The sequence below is a fragment of the Zalophus californianus genome, chromosome 16 (assembly GCF_009762305.2).
Source record: "Zalophus californianus isolate mZalCal1 chromosome 16, mZalCal1.pri.v2, whole genome shotgun sequence".
NCBI classification, from domain to species: domain Eukaryota; kingdom Metazoa; phylum Chordata; class Mammalia; order Carnivora; family Otariidae; genus Zalophus; species Zalophus californianus.
The window spans coordinates 39,023,655-39,048,636 of record NC_045610.1 but is presented as its reverse complement, the minus strand read 5'-3'; the positions used below and the strand labels follow the sequence as shown (position 1 = coordinate 39,048,636).

The 24,982-nt window shown below is 58.7% G+C and overlaps 2 protein-coding genes across 8 annotated transcripts; both read right to left on the bottom strand.

Annotated features, from left to right (window-relative positions):
• Positions 1-470: 470 nt before the first annotated feature.
• On the bottom strand, positions 471-1,777 carry LOC113939469 (titin-cap). Its single transcript, XM_027625614.1, has 2 exons — positions 1,578-1,777; positions 471-1,330 (listed from the first exon to the last, which is right to left on the bottom strand). Exons 1-2 carry the CDS (start codon positions 1,685-1,687, stop codon positions 937-939), a joined length of 504 nt encoding a protein of 167 aa, XP_027481415.1. The 5' UTR covers positions 1,688-1,777; the 3' UTR covers positions 471-936.
• STARD3 (StAR related lipid transfer domain containing 3) lies at positions 1,756-24,929 on the bottom strand. Of its 7 annotated transcripts, XR_003525246.2 has the most exons (16): positions 24,801-24,929; positions 12,962-13,234; positions 9,772-9,849; positions 9,304-9,381; positions 9,132-9,185; positions 8,621-8,738; positions 8,316-8,414; positions 8,055-8,107; positions 7,607-7,699; positions 6,871-6,933; positions 6,606-6,701; positions 5,981-6,085; positions 5,436-5,593; positions 4,795-4,888; positions 3,315-4,322; positions 1,756-1,891 (listed from the first exon to the last, which is right to left on the bottom strand). XR_003525246.2 is itself a non-coding variant. In XM_027625611.2 (15 exons), exons 2-15 carry the CDS (start codon positions 13,181-13,183, stop codon positions 4,218-4,220), a joined length of 1,338 nt encoding a protein of 445 aa, XP_027481412.1. In that variant the 5' UTR covers positions 13,184-13,234; positions 24,801-24,929; the 3' UTR covers positions 1,929-4,217. The 7 variants fall into 7 exon arrangements, 5 of the variants coding, with proteins under 5 accessions (XP_027481412.1, XP_027481409.1, XP_027481410.1 ...); XM_027625611.2 differs by lacking the exons at positions 1,756-1,891; positions 5,436-5,593 and adding an exon at positions 6,180-6,259 and having other exon boundaries at positions 1,929-4,322; XM_027625608.2 differs by lacking the exon at positions 1,756-1,891 and having other exon boundaries at positions 1,929-4,322.
• Between the last annotated feature and the right edge of the window lie 53 nt (positions 24,930-24,982).

The following is a 24,982-nucleotide window of genomic DNA, read 5'->3' as shown; positions in this document are numbered from 1 at the left end:
ACCCAGCCTGGGCTCCCTGGTCAGGGAGGGCGGAGTGCCTGACCCCAGCCAAGAATTGATTCTGTCTGGATTCAGAACTGAGAGGTAGGTCAGCCTTGGGGTCAGTGACCCCATTCACACCCTTAGGTACAGCCAAGGACAGTCCTGGCGCCAGGCCCCTCCCTCTACTCCATGAGATCATTTAAACAAACCCTGGATGCCAGCTGGCCTGCTGGACACTGCCCAGTGCCAGGGGACTGGACACAGAGGCCAGGCACTGCACAGCAGAGCCAGGGCATGGAAGGCGGACCGGACGGATACCCTGTTTACAGCTCTGTCCCTGTCTCCCCCGCCCCCACAACCAAGCATGGAGTGTACCCACCGGCTCTGCCATATTTAGCTCAGGTGCAAGGCCTATTCCCAGAAGTGAGCTGGGGGGAGGGGGACACCAATGGGCCGGCCCCCACAAGGAAAAAGACTGGAACAAGAAGTCTCGAACACGACTGAGCATTTATTGCAGCGCTAACAGAGGATGCTGGGGGCTCCACTCTGCCTCTGCCCTCTTCACATCCCCCTCACTCTGGTCTCCTTCAAGCCTCCTTCCTAGAGCATTCCAGATCCCCTTTTCCTCATCTTTCTCTGAAACTGGAGCCTAGACCAGGGTCACTCCCCTCAGGGACCTCTGTCCTCACCAGCATCTTTTGTCCCTTCTCCTGGGGCTGGGGGCACTTGGCTATGCTGGCCCCCAGCTCTCTATCCTTCGTGCCCACTGTCTTCACTCCCCTCCCTTTGGGAGCTCAGGGGACCCAGGCATCCTGGCCTCCGGCTCCCTCCTCCCCTAGCCCCCAACTCTGGGCAAACTACGAAGCATCCATGGCCAGCAGCTCCCCTCCATGGTCCTAGCCAGGAAGGGCCCAGCCCACAGCAGGCCCGGTGGAGCCCGAGTCACCGCCCCTCTCAGCCTCTCTGTGCTTCCTGGGACATGGAGCGGGACAGGGAGCGACGCAGGGTGCCAGGCTTGCTGACAGGCACCACGGGGGGCAGCTGCTTGGTGATCTCGGCCACGTCCTGGCGTTCCATACACTGGCCACCCAGGGCTGTCTCCAGGGCCAGCAGCTCCTGCAGCTGGATGGGGGTGTCCTCGCGCTCCTCCTTGGTGGCACCCATCTTGGCGGGGGTGAAGATGGGCAGTGGTAGCACCCGCTGGTAGGGCAGCAGGTACTCCTGCAGCCCACGGCCGAGGATGCCCATACGCATCACCAACCAGGGGGAGCGCTGCACCAGCGCCTGGCACTGGCCCTGCTGGTGGTAGGTCTCGTGCCGCTGGGCATCCTCCTCGTGCAGAGAGCAACTGGGGAGGAGAGGGCAGGGGGACACTGAGCTCCTGAAATCTGCTACCCTCCAGTCATGAGCTGGGCAGGGGGCTCCCTGGGGCTTGCCAGGATCTGGGATGCAGAAGGGGTGACTCCACTCTCCCCCCTGGGCCCTCTCCTTGTCCCTACCCCCAGAAACTTCTGCAGGGCTCTGTGCTCTGGCCTCGTGTGAGGCTCAGGAGAGGTGTTCTAGGGGAGAGGGACTCCCAGCTGCCTGGCACTCACCCCTCCTCAGGCCGTGTGGACAATGTCAGATCCTTCCATTCGGCCCAGAAGGCTTCTCGCCGCTCTCGGTCTTCCTCGGACACCTGGCAGCTCAGCTCTGCAGTGGCCATGATCAGTGCTCACTCGCTCTCAGCTCTGCTCCTCCCAGGCCCTTTAAATAGCCCCCTCCTCCACCTCCTCCAGGGGCTATTTTCAGCCCCTCTGGCGTCAGATGCTATAAGCAGAGCCAAGGCTCACCAATGGGGGACTCTGGGCCCAGGGCGGGGCTGGGGGTCCCTGGACTCCAGTCGCCGCCTGGGGTCAGCGGTCAGCTTCTAAAGAGATTAAGATGCTCCAGTGGGAGCAGAGGTCGTCAGAGTGACACCTCCAGGTGTGTGACACTCCTTAGACACTGAGACCAGGCACATGCCCAGCCTCGTGCCACCTTGGCGTTTGCTCTCTGCCCCACCCCTCCCCTCCCGCCCAGGGAGGACAGCGGCCTGTCTGTAAGCAGAACAGGCAGTGGCAGGGATCGAGGCCCACTCGGGGCTCTGTACCAGGCCATCGGGTCCTGCTCCCACGGCTCTCCTCTGCCTGGGATCAAGGGCAAAGGCCCTGGGATCTGCACTGAGACCCGGTCCACGACAGCCACCACCGCACTGGCCAGAAACGACGTGGTTAGCTCCACACCTGGGACCCTGGGCATGAGCCTTTGCCAGACGTTCTCCTTTCCAGTGGCCAGTGGTCAGAGAAGTGGTTTCCCACGTCAGGCCAGTCAGGGTGGAAAGAGCAGGTGTGGGAGGCGGCTCCCCTCCCCCTCTCCCCAGCTCTATCCCCAGCAACACCCCAAGGCAGGTGCGATGCAAATCTAGGGGCTCTGATGAATGGCACAGTCAGATCTGGCTCTACCCCCACATCAGCCACGGGGCAACCTCTGCCCCTCTCTGGGCCCCATTTTCTGGTCACAACGGCCTGAGCAGCTCCACTGTGCCACCTGGGAGGGGGCTGGCTCTCACTGAAGGGGAGCAGGGGAAGGAGCAGGACAGCTGTGGGGAAAGCCCAGCACCCAACGGGAACAACTCATGAAGCAGGAAGCTGGCACACAGGGCGCTGGGCATGGGGGGGAGGAGGGGTGGGGGCATCACTGAGGGGACACAGCAAAGGGTGCCGGAAGAGGCCGTACAGGAGCTGAGACGAGGACCTTGCAGGAACAGCAGAGTACCCAACGGGTGGCAAGGCCCGTGGGTGCCCACCTAGGGCAGAACTGCATCCTCCTGATTACTGAAGCACTAGCCCTGACTCTTGTTTCAATCTTGGGACAGCCCTACGACATAATGAGTCTCATTTCAACAAAGTAGGAAATGGAGGCCCAGAGAGGTACATCTGCCCAGGGTCACACACCTAAGCCAGGACCAAGATAGGACCCGCCCCCCTCCCCTGCTTGGCTCAATGCAAGCTGCCCCCTCGGAAGCCTGCAGGGAGGGAGGGAGGAGGGCAGGGATGGCGGTGGCCCCTGCAGTGCTCCGGCCCTTGCCTGCGATCTGACTCTGTGCTGCCCCTGGGGAGAGTGCTGGGGCAGAGGGGACAGCTGAGTGCAGCCAGAGAGACAGAGATCCCAGAGGTGCCTCAGTGACCCAGAAGCCCAGGCCCCACCCCCAGGCCGGCTGTGGGACCCCAAGGACAGTCAAGGCCTGCCTCGGATGCTACCGGGCCTCTCCCACCTCCCCTCAGTTCCTGGGCAGGAGACCTTCCACTGACCTTCCCTCACAGGAGGCCTGGCTGGGGGGTGGGGCATTTTTCTCTGACCAATCATCTGTCCAGCTGGCCCAGGCAGGAAAGTAGGGGGCTCCCGGAACAAGGTCCCCACTTGCTCTGACCTCCCGCCGGCTCTGGAAGGGTGTGAGAGGGTGTGGGACGTGTCTGGCTCCTTCCCCACCTCCACAGTGCTGCCCTCCTCTTCCCTCCAGAGGCTAGGCAGGGGGGGCTGCTTTTTTTCTTTCTTTCTTTCTGAGTTCGTTTTTAATAACTGGCTCAAATTACAAAGGTCCCCAAGGAACCCTGGGGGAAGGAGAGAAACCGGAGGCGGCAGGGGTTCACTGCCAGCACCCACCACCCCCACTTGCCACCCACTCCCCAACAAGTACATGTGGAAAAAGGTCCCAGACCCTTTAAATAATCCTAAAAAACCATGATGAGAGAGCAGGCAGACAAAGGGGCTCCTGCACCTTAACACCGGTGACCAGTGACCAGGCCGCCCTGACCTCCATCCTGCTCAGGGCCCTGGCGCTCTCGCACAGAGGCTGCCGCTCCCATTCCAGATTCTGCCCCCGGCTAGGCAGGGCGCCATGCATCATCTCGTCCTCCAGGAGGCAGGGCCAGTCACTGTGTAAACATCGGCAGGGTAGACCCCACTCGCCTCGGTGGCAAAGCCCCGGAGTCCAGGTGCCCAACCTCCCAACCTGCTCACGGCTCCCGGGCACAGCGAAGCATGCTGGAGGGTGGCAGCTTGAGGCCCAGGGGCTGCCACAGGAGGAAACTTCTTCCTCCCCACTGCTTGAGGCCAGGTCCTCTGTGGGTGGTGGGAAGCCCCACTGGCCCCCTCTCTGGCTCTGAAGGCTGTGGTGACAGGACCCTGGCCTGCAGGGTGGCGAGGGGGCACGGTTACGCCCGGGCCCCCAGCTCTCCGATGCGCTGCCGCAAGTGAAAGGCAAATTCGAACATGGTGGCCGCGAGGCTCTGATGGATGAGGTACCGGGGCAGGCGGCCCTGCGGGAAGGTGGGAGGAAGTTTCGGGATGGCGGGAGGAAGTTTCGGGATGGCCTGCCCTCAGCAGGGGCTCCCCCCTCCACAAGAGGCACCAGCGGGGGTGGGGGGTACCCTGGGTGAGAGCAGCAGGTGCAGGTGCAGCTCTGGAATGCAGCCTAAGCCACCCTCTCCCCCTCACCCCTGGCAGAAAGAACACGCTGTGCCGGCTCTTGGCACCAGCCACAGAAACAGACCTAGGAGGGGCTGGCTTGGCAGTCAGCCACCGCTCCGTAGGGCCTCGAAACTCAGAGGTAAGGGGACATACAGGCCCTCCAGCAACTCAGGAGACCATCTTGACCCGGCCCCCAATTTGAGCATGAGAGAGGAGGCGGAGTAGGTGAGGTCCTGAGCATGACAGGAGGCCCCACCCCAAGGCGCCCCAGCAGGGTCTCCTCTACTGTACCGAGCCGGCCTTGCAGCTCCGCACCCCCACCTTGAGATCTGTATTCAGGATCCAGATGAAGGTGCAGACTCGGGGGTTACTGGCTGACTTGAGCACGATGAAGCCCCCAGGACCATTCTCTCCCCTACGAGAAAAGCACCATTGGGGGGCACCTTGGAGCCAGGCAAGGCCTCCGACCTGACCCCACACCCCATTCTTGGCCCATCCTGGACTGGGGTGAAAGAGGGAAGGGAGCTACTGGTCTAGCAACTGCCCCTCAGCCTGAGCACGGCCCAGAGCAGGTGTCCCAGAGGCCACAGGATACAGCCCTCCACGTATCCTGTGAGGCTCAGCTCCCCCTTCTGCAGCCTTCTCAGCACCCCCCCACCCCCTCCCCCCATCCCCAGTGGCAGCCGTCATCCTCTCTGTTCAGGGATTCTCGGTCAGCTCTGGCTGGGAGGGGTGGGCTGTGCACGCTTTTCTCACCCCGGCCCGACTCGGGGAGCGGTGTGGTGCTGGCGGGGCTCGAGGAGGGGGCGCCTTCCCAGGAGGCGGGCAGGGCACATCCCATCCCCCAGTCGGTTCCCCCACAGCCCCACTGAGTGCGCTCAGCCCACTCTACAGATAAGGAAGTTGGCGCCCAGAAAGAGGCCAGCTCGTCGTCCAGGGGTCTGGTGTGTCAAATCTCATACTCAACACCCAGTGCTCTCTGGAACCCCAGGAAGGATGGGGAGAGCGGAGAATCGGGGAGGAGGCCGCCCGCAGCACTGGGTTCTAGGCTGAGGCAGCAGGAGAACTGGAGGATGCCCCGGGACAGGTGCCTCTTCCTTCGTGGGGACCTCTGAGCAGTCTGGGAAAAGGCAAGGCAGCGGGACCAACTCTGCTCAGGCAGGGAGGTAAAGCTCCAGGACACAGAGCCTTCTGCTCAGGTCGCCTGGACCAGCGCCACCTCGTGGCTCCCAGCCCCCCTCCATGGCCTCGTCCCTGTCCTCAGGCTATCCCTGGAGCCACCCTCCAGCCTGGGCATTGGGCTCCAGCCCTCAATCCCCCAGTCTCCAGGACTTAGAGCAGATTAGCAGGACTAGGGGCCGGGAGGGGCAGAGCCCAGCAGGACAGGGGACAGGAAGGCAGCCTCGGCAGGAGAAAGCGCCCTGCGGTCCATGCTGTGCCCTACTCTGCCCTCACAGCCACCAGGGGACAGGCCAGCCGGGATGACTCCAGGCAAAGCAAGGCTCACCTGACGTATTTGTGTGTAGGGGGCTTGGCGCAGTGGGTGGTGGCGATGCCTGAGGACAGGTATCGGTCTCTGCGCCGCTCGATGCGCCGCACATTCACGAAGTCCCTGGGGGCGGGAGGGTTAGACCAGGAGCAGGGAGCCAAGCCCACGATCCAAGGGCAGGAAGCCTGCCTGAGAGGAGGGGCTTGGTGGTGCTCACCTGGGGGAGACCACCCCGCCCGCGGCCCCCGAAGAGACATCGTAGGAGATGAGGGTGTTGTCCTCTACTCGCTGCAGGATCTAAAGGCCAGCAGAGGTGTGAGGTACAGCCCAGCCCAGGAACACCCCAGGGAAAGGGTCCCAGCACCTCAGGGAACGCCCAGACCAGCCTCCTCTCTGTCCAGGTCCCTTTACTAAGAGCCACTCCCAGGCCCAGGGCTGGGCTCTGTCTGTGTGCTCCCTCTCCAGCCTCCCGACCCTCTCCAGAAGGCGCCATTACCATCAGCCCCACTGTACAGACAGGGAAGCTGAGGCACGGAGCAGTTCTATGACATGGTAGTGCTGGGGGATGACTGCACCTGACCCGCCATGTTGCTCTGCCCCTGCCCTGAGAGATGGCCAGGCTGGGCGCCCCGGACTGGCTCACCTGGCAGGCGGTCACGGTCTTATTCCACAGCACCATCCTCTCCGGCTGCAGGATTACCTCCTGGTACACCAGCTCGGCAGGGCAGGGCAGGAAGGTCTGGGGCAGGGCGGGCAGAGGGCTGGGTGGGGCCAGACATGCTTGGGCACAGCAGCCCTTCCCTCTTGGTGGGGAGAAACCTGCCAGAAGGCCCCTCAGCTCCTTGCTGAAACCTCAGACAGAGAAGGAGGCTCCAGGACCCTCCAGGACACCTGCTTCCCTCACTCACCTTCAGGATGAATGTCTTGCCGTGAAAGGGAACCTCGATGGTGTACACGGTGTCCCCATATTCCTGTGGCAGAGACAGAAGGGTGACAGGGAGGTGGGCGGAGGGCAGGGGGAGGGCATGCGGGGTGGGCTGGTGGGGAAGGAATGGGCGCCCTGAGAGGGCAGCTTCGTAATAGCTCAGGGTAGAAAACTCCAGGACTTCAGCGATATTCAGGTAGCCATTAAAAAACAGTGGTTCTGACAAACGTCCAGCAATGAGGAGAGAAAGGCTTTTGATATCAAGTTAAAGGACAGAAGCACAGCTGTAGCCATGACCATGAAGACCTGTGTCTCCAGGCCGGCCAGGGCCGCCCGAGGGGCTGGCCACCCAGAGGGACGGCGACGTGTCCCCCATTCTCCAAGCTCACTGCCATCTCTTTGGATAATGTTGTTTTGCTCATGAAACAATACACTGGACACAGGGCCGAAGCCTGGCTTCCCCTTTGAAGACGGAGCTGAACGAGCAGAGCACAGGGAGCCAAGGGTGGACACGGGGCAGTGCAGCAGGGGGAAGGCACCGTGGAAACATCCAATCCGGCCCCACCTCCTGCCAAGCGGCGACCCCGGGGCGCAGCCCCCTCTCCTGGCACAGGAATATTGTTCCGACCTGGGCCATCCTTGGGCTTCTCGGGCCTCAGAAGAGAAGGCAAAAACTCTCAACACACATGGGCAGGTCAGGTGGGAGAGAGCTTTCTTACATTGTTCTTCTCAAACTTCCAGTTCTCCTCCTGGGCCAAGATCTGGTCCACCACCGCCATGGCCTCCTTCCCCTGGTGGATGTACTCCCGTTCCTGGCCCGGGAGGAGAGGCAGAACAGGATCAGCCTGGGGCCCGCCTGCCCCCTTGTTCGTGGCCAGGTCTTTCTCCAGATAACTCCATACACATGGAGTCTGGGTTGGTCTCTCAGGCCCTGTGGGGGCCCCAGGTGCTCTGGCCGCAGCCACCCCCCTTAGGCCCCAGTATGAGGCGGCCCAGCGGGCCTGACTGACGGTGGGACAGACACTCAGGTGCATGCTGACTGGCATTCGGGCCACCTGAGGTCCACCCTCTTCGGGGAGGCCCCTGCCCACCCTGGCTAAGCCCAGCACTGGCACCTTCTCCAGGGTGCCCACTCCAAAGGTCAGGTGGGGGCAGGCAGCCAAATACCTGGGCAGAGAAGCTCTTCTTCCCAACGTCTTCATCGGATTCATTGTCAGACCCTGCGGAAAACAAGTACAGATGAGAACAGGAAGGTGTGGGGACAGACTGTGGGGAGGTAGCGGGGTACAAGACCGCGGGGGCATAGAGAGGGAGAGAGGTGCTCACTTTCCCCAGGGAGCTGAAAGAAGGAACAGAACAAACAGACCCAGCCAACCCACTTCTCATAAAGACCCTTGCTAAAGCAGTTTCCCACCCACCGACCCTCACCTGCAAAGGATTCTGGGGGTGAATAGAATTGGCCCTCGGACAGAGCGCCAGAGAAGAGTAGAGGTCCACGGGCGACAGCAGCCTGGGCAGCAAGATACCCTGGGGGAGCAGACACGGGCAGCCATTGTCCCAGAACAAGGGCAGTCACGCCTTAGCAGCCTGGGGTCCCCCCACTCCAAGCTCACCCTTAGGTTCTGGGAGGCTGTTCAGAGTTGGCAAGATAGCTCAGAACTGGCTCTCATACCCGAAACTCTCCTCTCTTGGGGCTGCGATGACCCTCCCTGCACCCCTTCCCCAGGACTCACATCGCTCCTCCTCGGCCTCCTGCGGTAGGACTTTGAAGTCAAGGAACCAGGTCTCCAACCAGGCCAGGACAAAGGAGACGATAGGGAGCAGGTAGCCAAACGCCCCTTTGCTGAGCAGCTGTGGAGGAAGGGGGCTGAGCTCCACAGCAGGGGGTAACCCCAAACGCAGAGTTCCCTCTAGAGGCTACTAGCTCTGGCACACACCCCACTCCTGGGACCAGCTTCTTGGGGACCCTCTGTGGCACATGCATCTGAGATGGATGAATGAATTCAGCAGCAGGATAAACTGAGGTTAGGCTGGCAGAAGAATTTTTTGTTCTTGGGGTTGCAGAGGGACAGGGGGAGGAAGCCAGTGAAGATGATTCCTCAGAAATATCGAGGATAGGACTCCCCCTCACCCCAAGCTGACACAGGGACAGACGCCCCAAGTCAGAGAAAGGGTCCCTTCTTAGGAGAAGCCCATTCCTCCGGCAAGAGGCCCACCAGGCCAGCCTGACCCTGAGCCACTGACCTCGGAGAGGATGACCTTGACGATGAGGAATGCACTGGACACCAGCGTGGTGACCTGCCCAGGGGAGGGAAGGAGGGAGAGAGGGAAAACGGGCTGGGGAGTGAGTCCTCCTATACACCGTCCCTCACACCAGCCCCGCCAGGGCCCTCGAGCTGCCAGAAGGGCTTCTTACCGCAATCACCCACCAGTGCCGGAGCCGCAGCACGGCGTAGCCCAGGAGCAGTCCCGAGAAGCGGAAGAAGGCCAAGACCTGGCGGGGGCGGGGGCGGTGCAGGGGACACACAAGCCATCACAGGCAAGCCCATGCCCCCTGCTCCAGCTGAAGGCTGACCTCCCACTCCGGTCCTGCTCCCCCCAGCTTCCCTCTACATGGGTGTGATGCCTCAGGAGGGAGTGGCCGAGTCAGTGTTTCTTAGTGGATGATTTAGATGTGACGTTCTTGGGCAGGGGTCTATTCTTCCCTCTCACACTTGAGGCTCTCTGAAGGGAGGGCCTTGATTAGGAACTTTCCGAATACTGAGGTCCCCCTGAGGATGGGAGTCAAGTCTCCCCGACCAGACTAGAATGTGTCTTGCAGAAAGAAGAGGTCACGTCCCTGCACCATCTCTGCCCCCGGGACCCCTTCCCTAAGGCCACTCACAAAGATGTCAAAGAAGGAAGTTTTAAAGTTGTAGTGGATGATCTCCTGCTCCAGGTTCTTCTGGATGCCTGTGTTGGTCTGGAAGAGGGAGATATGAGCAGCTCTGTAGGCAGAACCGAGTCCCCAGCGGTGCCCTCACCTCTGGGAACAGGGAGGAGGCAGGGGGAGTGTGGAACCTGGAGATGATAAGCCACTGCCCAAGGAAGGCCCCAAAGCACCACAGGAGCCCAGCCAAGGCCTGAGACCCCAGCACTAGTATCGTTCCTCCAAGCACCCAGGCAACCCCGACGGGCAAGGCCTGGCTCCAGCACTGACACTTGTGGGCACACTGCCCAGGGAGGGGGAGGCTTGGAGGGCCTTGGGGCTGTGCTGGAGAGGCAACAGGCCCCATGCAGGCAGGCAGGGTTGCCAACTGGGTGCTGGGAGCCGGCCCTTCACAAAATCTCATCTCCCTCTCTCCATGACGGTGCTCCATCTTCCCAGCCAACCACCCATCTGGGGTGATAGGGACCGGGGGTGGGCAGCGGTGTCAGACGGAGCCCCAGGTGGTAAATCAGTTGATTAGGTTTGTGCTTAATGGGCAAAATCCATCATGCTGCTAGAGGGAACGGCTAGCAACAGAGACAGAGTGAGCAGAGTCGTCCTCACCCCCGTCCCTGCCCCAGCTCCCCATACATTTCCAATGGGACTCCTGACACCTTGGCTGGGGAGGGAGAGGATCTGGGCAGATACTGAGAGCCAGACTGCAGCCGGGCTTCTCAGGAGGAGTGGGGTGGCAGGCCTCGGCTTCTGCCAGTTCCCCGGAGAAGGGAGGACCCAAGAGGACTCTGGGGAATGGAGCCCAGGAGGCTGAAAAGTGAAGATCCTTCACAACCACCTAGATGGGAGCTTCTAATCCCTGGCAGGTGATCCAAACTGAGGTGTGGGGTGGTGCTGATTAAGATACAGATGTTTAGACCACTGGGTCTGAATCTCGGCGTGAGCTGAGCAGCTGGAATTTTTATAAAGCTCCCAGGTGATTCCGGTGCTTAGAGCAGAAGCCAGCAGTCTGGGCACCCCCCTCGTTGACATGTGAACGCCCCTGCACATCCCCACCGTGTGCTCTGACCTCAAGAGTGCCCTGGGTCCCGTGCAGTCTCACACGCCCCCCCCCCCGACCCCCCCACCCCAGCTTGGTCCCCTTCTTACTTCCCTTGCCCCCCTCTCTTGGGCTCCGCGGTCCCTCTGATCCCTAACAGCTGCGGCCCCTCAGAGCGCTCCCCCTGCCTGGGCACGTGCAGGCGCCGATGGCGACAGCGTCCCGACTCAAGGGAGCCAAGTCCCGGCCGCGGCCAGCCTCTGGCCGCAAGACCCTGCGTGGCTCCTGTCACCCTGCTGGGGCCCTTGTAGCCACCGGGCGACACCCAGCCTGTTCACGAACTAGAAACATATACGCTCCAAGATATGAAAATAAAACCACAAAGCCGAAAATTAATCACATTTTAATTGAGTATCTGCCAAGTGAAACATGATGGCTAACTCAACTAATGGCTAAGTCTAGCATTCTGAACTTTTCACCACATCTGAGAACAATTTGGAGATCAGACTTTTCCCCACTTGCGAGAATTCCCACGTATGCACGAGGACTCCTGAGCTATTAGAGCTAGTACATCCGGATAATTTCAAAAGTAAAATTATCAAAATTTTTTCAGCTGTCTGCTGGCAAGAAAATATATATTGAATGAGAGCTGTGGGTGACTTTTAGGGCTTGCTTTGATGCTGGATGGGACCTTCACAAGGAAGAATGCTTCACGGGGTGCCTGGGGGATGCAGTTGGCAGAATATCTGACTCTTGGTTTTGGCTCGGGTCTTGATCTCGGGGTGGTGGGATGAAGCCCCTCATTGGGCTTTGCACTTAACACGGAGTCTGCTTGAGATTCTCTCTGCTCCTCCCCCCACTCCCCAGGTCTCAGGCTCTGTCTCTGTGTGTGTGTGTCTCTCTCTCTCGCAAAAAAATAAATCTTAAAACAAAAAAAATGTTGTTAAAAAGGAATAATGCTTAAGACATCAGAAGCTCTTCAAACAGCCCTGGACCTTGTGGGGCCGCAGCTTTCTCACTGATAAGATGGTCCCTAAGGTCCCCCATGGCTCAACCTTGTTGAAGGTGCCAGTTCGTCTCTGTGCACAAAGGACAGCCACCCCCAGAGTCCTCCAGCCGAACACGCCCAGAATCAAACTTGTCCTCTTCACCGTTAAACCAGCCCCTCCCCCCAACTTCTCACTTCTATCAACAAAGTCATCGTTTTCCTGTCACCCGAGCTTGAGGCCGGGAGGAAGGGCACCTGCTACCCTGAACTCTGACCCAGTCTGCAGAAGGAAAACAAGCGAAGGCTCAGGCAAGCCGAGTCCCTCGCTGACATCCCCCAGTGAATACAGAGGAGCAGCTGGGACCAACAGAGCCTGGGATGCTCTGTTCTCTCGGCTCCTGCCTCTGTGGTGGGGTCCTGCTCCGGCCTGTCAGGGCCTGGAGATCAGGTGCCACCACCAGCTGGCCAAGCGCTGCCCAGCGGGGAGGAGGGTGCGGACGCAGCACGGGGAGGCGGCTCCACCTCCAGGCTGCGAAGCGGCATCTCACCAAGCCTGCAGAGGCCAAACTGGGGGGCACTGGAGTTGTGTCCACAATGGGGAGGGAGAACTAGGCACCACCAGGAACTGGGAGTTTTTACTGGTTTGCCCCGCAGATACCCTCTGCGTTTAGCACAATGCCCGGACTACAGCAGGGGTTCCAAAACTGCTAACAGAGTGAGTGAATGAATGAATGGAGTCAGAGCAACACAGGCCAGAAAGAAGACAAAAAGGTTCAACAGTACGACCCCCATCCCCTGGGCTCTCTCCTGCTTCCTCAGGAGTGCCCACTAGAGGGCAGTCTGGCGCAGCGGTCAGGAGTGGGAACGCTGCAGCCTGAGGGCCTGGGTTCAAACTCTGCCCTTCTTCACCTACTGGCTGAAGGACCTTAGACAAATGATTCCAGCCCTCTGAGCTCCCTTTTCTTCGGAAGATGAGAACGGCTGCTCCTATCTTCCCATTCTTCATTTTACCGGGAAATTCACCCGGCCACAGAGACCACCCTCCCGTGTGGCAGCTGGAGTAAGGCCCAGGTGGCCGCCCCCACCTCCGCCCCGGCCCCGGCCCCAGCCTTGGGCCCACTCACGTTCAGCTCAATGATCCACAGCAGGGAGATGAAGAGCAGGTCGAAGGTGACAAAGAGACAGAAGGTGCGGCGGACATCAGAGATGGCGCGGCGCTTCTCCGGAGCAGGGGGGAGGAAGTGCGAGGAGAGGCCCTGGCTGTGGGGCAACGATGAGCTGAGGGAGGCCACGGCTGGCAGGCTGCGCTCCAAGTCGCGGGCCAGCTCCGCAGACAGTTTGTTCATCCTGGTGGGCCCCCACCACACGGCGGGGAAGGCGAGGCCTCAGCTGCAAGGCTGCAGGGAGGCAGGGTGGCTGGGTCAGGTCACGCATGTTGAGGGCCTGGAGGTCCCGTTAACCTCCTTCCCCCAACCCGCCGGGGACACTGTCTGCTCCCAAATACATCTGCCCCCTCTCACATCCCAACCCCAGGGCAGCCCAAGGCCCTCTAAGCTCAAATTCTCTCCAGCAGCCCCACTCCTGGGCTGGAGGGGTTTGAGCATCCCTCTCTCTCATTCCTCCTCACTGCACCCCCCCACCCCCCCACCCCCACCCCCCGCAAAGCCCAGCGACCCCGCGGTTCACCCTTGAAGGGCTGTGGGCTCCTCCCCGCTGCTTGAGGGCACAGCCTGCTCCTGCCAAGCCCAACCCCGTGGTTCAGCCACTGGTCCTGTCAACAGCCTCTCGGCCTGCCCACCCCCCCAGGAGAAGAGGGCCCCAAGCTCTGTTCTTTGTTTGCCAAGCACAAAGCCACATTCCCTCCCAGCAGCCAGCCCTACCCTCCCACCCCCTGATCCATGGCAACTGGGAGGGACTTCCTAGAGCAGCGTCTCTGAGTGCTCTGCGCTGGGACAGTGGGTATGGAGGGAGGACATCCTGGTCCCTTCTCCCTAGCTACCCCCCGCCCAATGTCGGGCCCAACTACCATCCGCTCCCCTGGTGTTACAACAGCCGAGGGGGTGAGTCTCCAGGCTGCGTCTCGCACAGAGAAAGGTTTTCCAAACACTGATCACAGCCCTCCGTTCCAGAGCCTCCAGTCCAGGCCCTGCGGGGTGGCCCCCCCAGCTCTTCCCAAGCTCCGGGCCCCGAGGCTCCTCTGACAAGGCAGGCTCGGCTCACCACCACCACCACCCCGGTCTTCTTTTAGGTCCCTCCGTGAGGCAGCCAGGTCCTGCCTCGGGGCCTTGCACCTAGCTCTCTCCTCCCCAGTCCTTCCAACAAGCAGCTCAGAAGTCCCCCTTCCTTCTCCTCAGAGCACCCCCCTGACCACCCCCCCCCCCCCCCCAGGCACAGCAGTCTTGCTTTAGCTCCATGACGGGGACCCGGAGCTTATGACAATCTGCCAGGGTCTTATTCCTTGTTCTGCCAATTCTCCCGGTGCAGGGCTTTCCCTGGCCTGATCACTGCTGTCTCCAGCACCTAGCATAGGGCCCGGCACCCAGGAGGTGCTGAGAATTGCCTGGTGAATAAACAGGTGCTCCAGAGGGTCTCCTGGTCCTTAGCTCCATGCTACGCAGCCGAGACATGGGGCAAACCCTGACAGAGAAGAGCCAGCCGCTGCCTGAGGCTAGCCCCAAGCTCCACTGGCCACAGAACCCCGTGCCCAAGGGTGTGCTTCATGCCCACTCAGGGCAGGATGGGGCCTTCTATTTTACAGATGAGGCAGCCAAGACGGAAGGGGGAACGGGGTGAACCACCCCTTGCCTCTGCGACCATGGGGCCAAAACTCTTATGAACGCTAGAGGCAGGGGCCCCCAAGGACTCCCTCCCTGCCACATAGCCCCCAGACCCCAGGTCTCTGCTCCACCAATGTGCTGGCAAAGAGCCTGCAGAGGCCCCGTCCCCCAGGCGGGGGAAGAAAAGGCTCAGTCCAGAGCCAGAAGGGACACTGTGGTGGTGCCCGCGCCTCTGGGGCTCCGTCGGAGTCTCCCTGAATCTTCTCTCATGCCCGCACCAGGAGGCAGGTTTGGGGGCCGGTGAGAGGGGAACCCTGGATGTTGGTCTCCAATCCTGGGAAGGCAAGACCTAACCAGTATCCCCACCCCCACCCTGATTTGCTATCCCCTCATACCTTTGTTATGTCTGCTACCTTCTGGGGCCCCTCAATCTGTCAGGTCCCAAACAAGCTCCCCATTTGTGACTGGCGGGGGATTCTGAGCAAGCCAGCGTGCCCATCCCTCTGCCTCAGTGCAAGCCCCAATGGACAGGAGCAGACTGTTCTCAGCAGAGGCATCTGCACAAGGCCACCTCCCAATAGCACACTCTTGGGGTTGCCATGCCCAGCTCATCTGGAGGGCACTGAAGGAAAGCCGGACCCAGCCCTGGAAGGAGGCAGTCAGAGAGGGGATGTGACAGGCCGCCGGCAACAGGACCCACCCCACATCCATCAGCTGGACCCGGTGCCAGACCGAACACGCAGCGCATCTCTCACGGTGACAGGGCCCCAGCTCCAGGGAGGGTGACATTTCCTTGTCGCTAATAGCCCTCTTGTCTGCTGCCAGGCCTGTCTCCATTTCTCTTCCTCCTTCCCGTCTCTCACAAACCACCTTTCTATCTTTGTGTCTCTGTGTCCTACTCCTGTGCCCATCTTTATGGGTCTTCTTCTCCAAGTCTCTCCCGTCTGTGAGTCTGTCTCCACTGCCCTCAGCTCAGTCTCACCCTGCCTTCCACCCACGCGCGCGCGCGCGCGTGTGTGTGTGTGTGTGTGTCTTAGCCTCCCTATCCGCTTCTCTCCCTCTTCTCGTTCTCACTGCAGGGTGCTGTGGCTTCCCTCCTCCTGGGCTGCTCCCAAGTCTGTCTGGCGTTGCCCCTGGCTCCCTCCCTCCCTCCCTGCGGACAGGACTCGGGTGGCAGCAGCCTGATGTGAGATGCCGCGGGAGCGGCAACAGCCCCAACACTCGCACATGCAGACATCCTTGGTGAAGCGAGAGACGCAGATGGGGGCTGAGAGCAAAGGTGCTCCCACAGGCGTGTGGGAGCCAGGCACGGGGCCTCGGAAGCAGGGCTGGGAGCAGCTGGCCACGAGGCACAGAGAGGGGGGTTCCAGATCACCCTCCACCATGAAAGCTGCTCAGAATCCAAAGAAGCAAGAGCTTGCAGAGTAGAAGGAGCCCCAGTCAGGAATGGAGACCTGTGCCCCAGTCGTGCGGCAGCCACTAACCCCGAGTAACTGGGCAGGTCCTCATCAAGCCCCTGTTTATTTATCTGGGGGAAAAAGTCAGTGCTTTTTCAAACCCCCTTCTTCAAGCAAGAGAAACTTCGAAAGAGAGAAGAGAAGAGAAGAGAAGAGAAGAGAAGAGAACCTTACTTAGAATCTTGAATAGAAGATACAAGCAGGACTGCTATGGGTCCTGCCGCAGAAGGTGGCCACAGAGAGCCCCCCTGGGCAGCCATTCCTCAAACCCCAGGGTCACCCCAGGGGCACTTCCTTGGGTCGTTTGAAAACTGCCCACTCAGATGACTTCAAAAGGTCTCTAAGCTCCATGAGACCACCTGCCGGTCTAGGAGGTAGAAATCATCTCAGCCCGGAACTGCTCTGAGCAGTCCCCAAAGCGCTTGGTCTCTGTCCCCTGGCCCTGGGGGCGGAAGGTGGCAGCTGGCCTCCACCCCACCGTGCCCCCCATCCTGCTGAGGGGGAGGCAGGAATGAGTGTTGTGGGCTGGAGACAGCAGGGCTGCCACCCGGGCCCCTGGGAGCAGCACCCCCTGCCCCACCCAAGCCCCTCCCCAGGCGTTGGGAGCAGAACAGAACGTGTTGGGTGAAGGAGTCCGCCTGGGGTCGGCTGCAGACTTGATACTCACTCGACCTGTGTTTTAGGAGAAGCTGAGCTGCTCAGGCTTGGGGAAGGGGGTGAGGAAAATGCCAAGTTTTATCATCCCAGATTGCAAGAGAAAGAGAGGTGAGGAGGAGGGGCCAATCTACCCTGGATTACTCCAGTTGTTTCAGCTCCTGGGGCAAAGGGGGAGGCAGGCATGGGCCCCCAGGGCCTACCAGGCCTTCTCTTACCCCAGGAAATGCCACTATTGGCCAGACAGCAAGAGGAGCTTTCGGGTTGGGTCCCAGGCTCAGGGCAGGTAACTGCAGGGAGCTGACATTGTGGAAAGAGAGCTGGACTCTGAGGTCAGGGTTCAAATCTCAGTCTGCCTTTATGAGCTGTGCAATCTGGAGCAAACATAACCATTCTGAGACTCAGTTTCCTCAGAAGCATTAAAGGCAACATTAATATACTTAATGCCTTGGAACCATGCCCTTAAAAATGCTTAAAATGGGGGGCGCCTGAGTGGCTCAGTCAGTTAAGCATCTGCCTTCAGCTCAGGTCATGATCCCAGGGTCCTGGGATCGAGTCCTGCATCGGGCTCCCTGCTCCTTGGGAGCCTGCTTCTCCCTCTGCCTGCCACTCCCAGTACCCCCGCCCCCCAGCTTGTGCTCTCTCTCACTCACTCACTCTCTCAAATAAATAAATAAAATCTTAAAAAAAAAAAAAAAGAAAGAAAGAAAAGAATAAATGGGCCAAATCATTCCAGCTCCAGGCACAGGTGAATTCCCAGGCTGCGGGCGGCGGCAGGAAGCGGAGGCTGTCCTGGCTCCCTGCACAGGCTCTCAGGGGCAATGCCAGGACTGACCTCCAATGCTGCCACTCCCCACTGGAGCCCGGCCCCGCTGCAGCCACCCCCCGTTCCCCATTTCTGCAGCTCTTAGGGGACAGGGGCACAGATGGGGTCCTTGCTAGCACTCAACCACAGCCCAGACCAAAAGCTCCAGCCACCTCTGCGGTTCAACACCCCAAACACCTGCAGTTCCCAGCTGGCACTCCCTGGCCAAGGCAAGTCTACAATTTCGCATTGCCACGTACTCACTGTACCAGCCTCAGAGGCTCTACCAGGACACTGGGGATACCTGTTTTGACCGCTATCTGGGGCATCAAAGGAAACAGTGATGGATGTGAAGTGCCTAGAACAGTGCCTGGCACTGCAGAGTAAAGGCTCAGTAGACATTAGCCCCTGCTACCGCGGTCATCTCTGAGGCTTCCTGCCCTTTCCCATGCCCCAATCTCCAACATAGAGCCAGTCAAACTGTCCCAGGTCCAGCTAGAGCTTCCTCTGCAAAGCTATGCTCTGTGATCTCAGGGTAGGGGGACCAAGTCTCATCTATATCCAGAAATGACCCACATTTCTGGGCAGTGTGGCTTCTCCAAACCTTCTCTTGAGGCCAACAGGACAGTGGACACAGGCTCTCAACATCGCCCTCACTCTGTATTCCTCAGGAAATGTGAGCACTAGCCTCACACTGGCCATGGAGGCTTCCCAGTGGGGTCCCTATTTCCGCACAAATCAGGAGGAATCAGTAAAGCTGAGAAAGAACTAGACTCCAAACCCAGAGAAGTTTCAAGCCCTGCATTCCCACTTTACTATCGCTGAACCTCTCTATGCCTCAGTTTTCTCCTCTGTAAAGTGGGGATAACAACAGCACCTGTTTCCTATAGGTGTTATAAGGATTAAATGGCTTATTAAATGCAATGGCCTATAACAGTCCCTGACACAGAGTGATCACTGCATAAAGATGAGCTAGGATGACATCCCTGTCTCTACTTTAGAGGAAGACACAGTCTTGAGCTCTGACTGCCTCAGTCAGATGGCTTCAGGCCAGGAACGGGGCTGTTCTGGGTCAGGTTGAGTAGAGAATCCATAGACGGGCAGGAGGCCAAGGCTCTGGGTGTGGAAGATGGTGGCCTTTGCCTGTGTCCTGCCACTGGTCAGCCTGGGAGGGAGCTGGTTCAGGGAGGGCAGGAGAGCAGATCAAATAGGACTATATAGGGGCCTGGGTGGCTCAGTCAGTTAAGCGTCTGCCTTCAGCTCAGGTCGTGATCCCAGTGTCCTGGGATCGAGCCCCACGTCGGGCTCCCTGCTCAGCGAAGAGTCTGCTTCTCCCTCACAGTCTGCCTGTCACCCCCCCGGCCGCTTGTACTCTCTCTGTCAAATGAATAAAATCTTTAACAACAAAAACAAAAACCCCACAGGACCACAGGCCATCCTGAGGAGCCAGCACAGAAGAAACAAATGTGGCCTAGCAGTGACCTGCATTGGCACCCTGCAGACACCCCTCCTTTACTCCTCGCACCCCTACCAGGAGCTGTGGAGATAAGGGTGGGGTAGAGGAGACAAGGTTGGAGAGGCCTGCCCACAGTTCCCCAGGCAGGCTGGGGCAGAGCTGACCCCAGGGCCTCTGCTGACCAGGGAGCCCCTATGACCACCCAGCGAGAGCCTGTGCAGAGCCCGGCACCCTTCCCTCCACATCCAAACCATCAGCAAATCTTATTGGCTCTTCCTTCAAAATCCAGCCAGTGTATGTGCATAGTGCCTACCACTACTACCGAAAACCTGTCCAAACCATCACCTCTCACCAGCTACAGCTTCCTGACCACCTCCTGTCTGCATCCCAAGTCTGTTCTCAACACAGCAGCCAAAGGGATCCTGGTAAAAGTCAGACCACACCTCCCCAATGCTGCAAACCTCCAATGGCTTCCAGCTCACCCTGAGTAAAGGCCAAAGTTTCCATTCTGGCCTACAAGCCCGCTCTTCCCCAGCCTCTTCCCCTGGAACCCTCTGCTCCAGCTACACTGGTCCTTCTCTGTTCCTTGGACATATCAAGCATGCTCCACACTCCCACCTCAGGACCCTTGTACCTGCTGCCCTGTCTGTCTGAAGGTCTTCCCCAGGTCTCTGCAATGCTCCCTCCATTCTGGTCTCTGTAAATGTCCCTTTGGAGAAGCCTTCCCTGAACTCCGTGTTTAGCCCCCACCCTTCATCCCCTTCCCTGCTTTATCCTTCTTCACAGAGCTTACCACCCCAGACATATTTTATGTTCACGGGTCTGCGTTTGCTGCCTGTCTTCTCCTTCCGGAATGCAAACTTCACAAGAGCAGGAACTCCCCCTGCTTTGCTCCATGCTGTGTGCCCAGCACCCAGAGCGGTACCAGGCTCTCAGAAGATACTCAGGAAAAGCGTCGAACAACTATTTATACCCTTCCCTACGGCAGCCTGAGCGCAGCTGCCTGCGTACACAGCCCTGTCCAGCCCTGAAGGAGCAGCCCCTCCCTGAGGCAGACTGTCTCACCCGGAGCTAGACTCCTCCCTCTGCTCGTGTCTTGCCTCAAGTAGAGTCCAGGCACCCTCCCCACCAGCAGTCCAGGGGAACTGGTTTCCTGGGCAATCTCGGGCATGGTGGCTGCTCCCCTCCCTTTTCCCAGGCACCAACTTGCAGGGAGAAGACTGGACGTAAGCTAAGTTCCTTGGATAGCGAAGGTCAAGAAGAAAGAAGGACACGCTCCCTGGGAGAGACCCCAGCACTCCTCTCCTGGTTATGGGGCTGATCCTCCTCTCCCTCCCGACACTCTCCTGACCACTGGCTGCTCCCAGGACACACCATGGCTGGCTGGCAGTCTCCCTTCTGAGCCTCTACTTCCCTCCACTTGCGCATTCTGGAAGGACCTCTTCCCCCTGGGAGAGAACTCCAATTCCTCAGAGACCAGTTCAAATGCCACGTCCTGGGCAAAGCTCTGCCTCACCCTCCAGGCTCCCCCAATCCCAGCTCTGAGGACTCTGGCCCAGCATTACCCTAGACTTGAAGCTCCAAGTCATCTTTCCTTGAGCCCTTTAGGCCTGGGTCACAGTGCCTGGCCATGGTACATGTCCAGAAGTTAACTGGTCTTTGGGTCTGTAATGTCCACCCTGGAATGGGGGAAAGGGCATGAGTTTGGGGACTGGGCATCAGACCTGGAGTCAAAAGCCGAAGGCCATTCGTTACTAGGCTGTGAGCCCTTGACTAAATCACTGAGTCTCTCTGAACCTCAGTCTCCTTATCTATAAAATGGGGATTGTACAGTGACGACTTCACAGAGCTACGGAAAGGATTAGGAATCACACACACAAAGTGTCTGTGCTTAATTAACAGCAGCTATTACTACTATTAGGGGCTACGGAAACGGTGTTAGAGGCAGGGCCTGGGCCAGCCATGTGTAGCACGGCACTCTGCCCAAACAGGGTCCCCTATGTACTGCCAGATGCAAAGATGGGCCCTGGCCTCAGAGAGCTGACCCAGGATGGCAAATAGTAGGCTCTCCTGTACTTCCGGGCTCAGTGGCCCATGCCATCAGCCCTGGCACAGCTGGCTTATTGGCCCCTACCGTGTCCCACGGACAGAGAGTTTGGGAAGTTCCCTAGAGAAGGAGGACTTTAAGGAGAGGAGGACACAAACCAGGCTCCGTTTCTCCTCTCCTTCTGGAGAAGTGCAAAGGGGAAGAGTCAAGCCAAAACAGAAAGTACATTCATCACTGTGCACTGCCCCCTCCAACCCGGACATTCTGACAGTACAGTTTCCTGAAAAACCCCACCAGACTAAGGTTTACTCAGCACCCCTCCCCCCTCCACATGCCAGGCCCTGTTAAATGTCTGGGACACCCCAGCTCTGTGATGACAAGACCCCCGGCCTACTCAGGGGCTGGTGAGTCAGGCCCCACCCACCCTCAGTGCTACTGGATAAAACTTGGGAGCTAAGGAGGTCAAGTTCTCAAGGTCAGCCTGGAAAGGGCCATCTTCTGGGAGAGATCTCAGTCCCGTCAGCCCACACGAGGGAAGGCTCCACAGGTAGAAGAGAGTTCAGCACAGACCCCTGTCAGCACCAGCTGTAACCAGACAGAAGCCAGGCTCAGCCCCAGTCAGAAAAAGTTCACAAGGACACACAACTGGTCAGATGGAATGCTCTGCTTGTCCCTTGTCTTACAGATGTGGCAGCCGCCCCTTGGTGGGGGGGGGAGGGGGCAGGGCTGGGGTACCGAGGCAGTTTCTCAGAGACAGCTGTGGACCTGGAGTCAAGAGACAGTTCTTGAAGTTCCTGCTAAGTGACACTGACCTTACTTCCCTTCAGTCCCAGCTTCTTCGTCTGTAAAATGGAGCCAACAATCTCTACCACTCAAGGGAACAAGTAAGAGCTGACAAATGTACTGACTTTTTGGTCTCACCCACCCCTCCTCCCCAGCCTAGGTGTGTGTGAGCTCTGTTTAATGCTGAGCCTGTGCTAGTCCCTGGGGCTATTCGGGGGCTCCAGGTCTGGTGAGGGAGGCTAACACATAAAACATGGTGCCTCACTGTAATCAGCACTTTCAGGGAGGAACAAACAATGGACCGTGGGCTCTCAGAGAAGGGAGCAACTGACCCAGGCTGCAGTGGGTGAGGTTGGGAAAGTCACAAAGAGGAGGAGCTATCTGACCCAGGCCTTGAAGAATCCACATGTATCAACCATGGGCAAGGAAGACGAGCATTCCAGGCAGGCAAAACAGCATGAGCAAAGGCCCAGATTCTGGTCTAAAGCACAGGCCCAGCCCACAAGCTTGCAGGCTGACCACCCCAGGGGCCCTGCCTCCAAACACCAGGCACCAGGCCTTCAGACAAGCGCCCCCCCCCTCCCCCGCTGCCCCGGGCATGGTCCCCACAGGCTCCTAAACCAAGGGGACACTTCCTCATGGCCAAGTGAGGAAAGGAATCCCCAACCTCAGCAGAGGAGACTGCCTCTGCCCTCCTGCCCACCTCAGCCCTCCCCCTGCAAGAGCTCTGTTCAGAGGACCCAGCTGCCCATTTTCTGAGTCTACCCCAGTCTCTACCTCTCTCTGGTAAGTTCATCCTCCTGCCCTAAGGTCCCTAACTAACTGTCAGCTCCTCTGGGAAGCCATTCTTGGCCCTTCTTTCCCATGGGTTCCCAGAGCTCTGTGTATATTTCTATAGAGTTCATGCTTGTCATGTAACATTCATTCATTTCCAGAGTCATTTCCTGAGCAGACTAACATCAGGTCTGAGTCTTTTTCATTCTTGAATCCTCACTCAATAAATCCAGATCCTGATCCCCGTGCCCTCCACCCCAGCATTTTATTTATTGACAAAAAGCCAGGCTTTGGGGCTCTGGGACAGAATGAGAAGTCAGCCACATCAGCAGTCCTCAAGCAATTTATGAAATTAAAAATTACAACCACTGCTCTACAACATTCTTATATAAGCAATAACAGCTAACATTTATTTACTGAGCATTCATGTGCTCACTGATTTAAACCCTACACATACATTATTTCATTTAATCCTTACAGTAACTCTATGAGGTAGACACACGGCTACCTCCATTTTTACAAATGAGAAAACTGAGGCACTTTCTTCATCAAGGTCATAAAACAGTATCAGAACCCATAAAGTCTGATTTAGGCGTCTGTATTATCAACCACTGTTCTAGTATGGACAGGGTGTTGCAGGGACACAGGGGGCAGTATTAAGTCTTGGACAGGGGGGATGGGAGGAAGTCAACCCAGAAGTCGTATTCCCTGAGCTGAGCACTGAGAAGATCAAGTAGAAGGCAGCCTGGCAGATAAGAGGAGAAGGGGCTTCCCAGGCAGAGGGGCTGCTGTGCAAAGGCATGGAGACACAAAATTGCAAGGCGTGGGCAAGTGCATCGTGTGATGCCATGTTATTGGACTTCAGGGTGCACTTAGGAGACCGGCAGGAAAGAGGTCAGAACCCAGACAGTGCTGTAAATTGTACTAGGGATTCAGCCTTTTTCCACAAGCAATGGGAAGCCAACAAAGGGTTTTAAGCAAGGAAGTAACACTATGAGACTTGTTTTAAAAGGATCACAAGAGGGGCATCTGGCTGGCTCTGTTGGGAGTCTAAAAAAAAAAAAAGAGAGAGAGAGAGAGAGATCATAAGAGTTAGTTTGGAGACTGGGCTGCAGGCAGCCATGATCAGAAGTTGCTCGGAAGCCACTGCAGTTATCCTGGTGAGAAACACATCAAGGTGGTACCAGAAGATATGGAGGCCCAGGACCAGGTGTGCAGTATGTTCAGGAAGTTAGCTGGATCGGGTCACCCCACAGATGTGGGAATTGAGGGAGAAGAGGAAGCGTAAGATAATTTCCCGGTCTAGCGCTGGGATGCGATGGCAGAGGAAGAAGAATGCTTTTGCAGGGCGGGGGGGGGGGGGAGGGGGGGTGTAGGGGGTGGGGGGAAGACCAGTGCAAGAGAGCTGCAGCTGAAGGGGAGCTGTCCACTGGTAGCTGGACGGCCAAGTCTGGGGCTCCAGGGAGGGGCTGCGCTGAAAAAAGAGGTCGATGTGGGCGCCTTTCGGGTATCTAGGTGGTGTAAAGCTGAAGCCACGAGAGTGGATGAGACCATCAAAATTCAGTGTATAGAGCGGGGGCTGGGCAGGACACGAGAATGGGAAACGGTACTTCCACTGTCAGAACAGGAGGAAGAAAATAAGGAGATGCAGACGCCGAGGACGCCAAGGGGGAGGGGCGTGCCAATTATATCAATTAGGAACGAGTGTCACTGGTGTTATGCACCTCTAAGAACTCAAGAAAGATTCTTTAAAGGGCCCTTTTGATGTCGATTAGGGAAGTCATTCACTGCCGTTTTCAAAGGAAGTTGGGGGAGACCGGATGACAGTGAGACGCAGACCTACCGGAACGTGTAGATGTTTTCCTCCTCTTTCAGAGACCCTGACCCCTGCCCATATCCAACTTCCGTCCCCCACTACCCAGATTTCGTGCCTCGCCTCTCCCCTCAGAGTGAGGCTCTGGACGGCGAGCCGGGACGCCCTCCCCGGGCGCTCTCGGGTGGGCGGGACCGCGGAAGGTCAGCGCCGGAGCCCCCCGAACCCCGCGCGGGGCAGAGCGAGGCCGAGCGGAGAAAGGGAGCGGAACCTGGGAGGCGGGGGGTGCGGGAAGGGTCGGACGGAACCAACAGCGGACACCGGGCAGCGAGGCGGAATCCGCTGACAAGACACAGCCCTCGTACCACCCGGCCCCAGTGACCTCTCCCAGACCCACCTGCTCCATGTCAGCCACCGCCCAGGCTCTTCCTGCCCCAGCCGCAGTCCGCCTCGGCTGCCCCAGGAGCGCCTCCGAGCGGAACAGGATCTCCCGGCGGCGCCACTTCCGCCGCTGAGCCCGCCCTCGAGTGCGAACTGGGATGTGCGTGGAGTGCAGCCCCGCCCCATTCGCCTCAGTCT

Bases quoted from the DNA above. Each gene is read 5' to 3' on its own strand.
- LOC113939469 (XM_027625614.1), bottom strand. From the start codon at position 1,687: ATGGCCACTGCAGAGCTGAGCTGCCAGGTGTCCGAGGAAGACCGAGAG. The intron at 1,331-1,577 runs GTGAGTGCCAGG...TCTCCTCCCCAG, and splicing joins TCCACACGGCCTGAGGAGGG to TTGCTCTCTGCACGAGGAGG.
- STARD3 (XM_027625608.2), bottom strand. From the start codon at position 13,183: ATGAACAAACTGTCTGCGGAGCTGGCCCGCGACTTGGAGCGCAGCCTG. The intron at 9,850-12,961 runs GTGAGTGGGCCC...TCCCTCTTCCAG, and splicing joins TGTGGATCATTGAGCTGAAC to ACCAACACAGGCATCCAGAA. The intron at 6,086-6,605 runs GTGAGCCAGTCC...TCCCGCCCCCAG, and splicing joins AGACCGTGACCGCCTGCCAG to GGACTTCGTGAATGTGCGGC.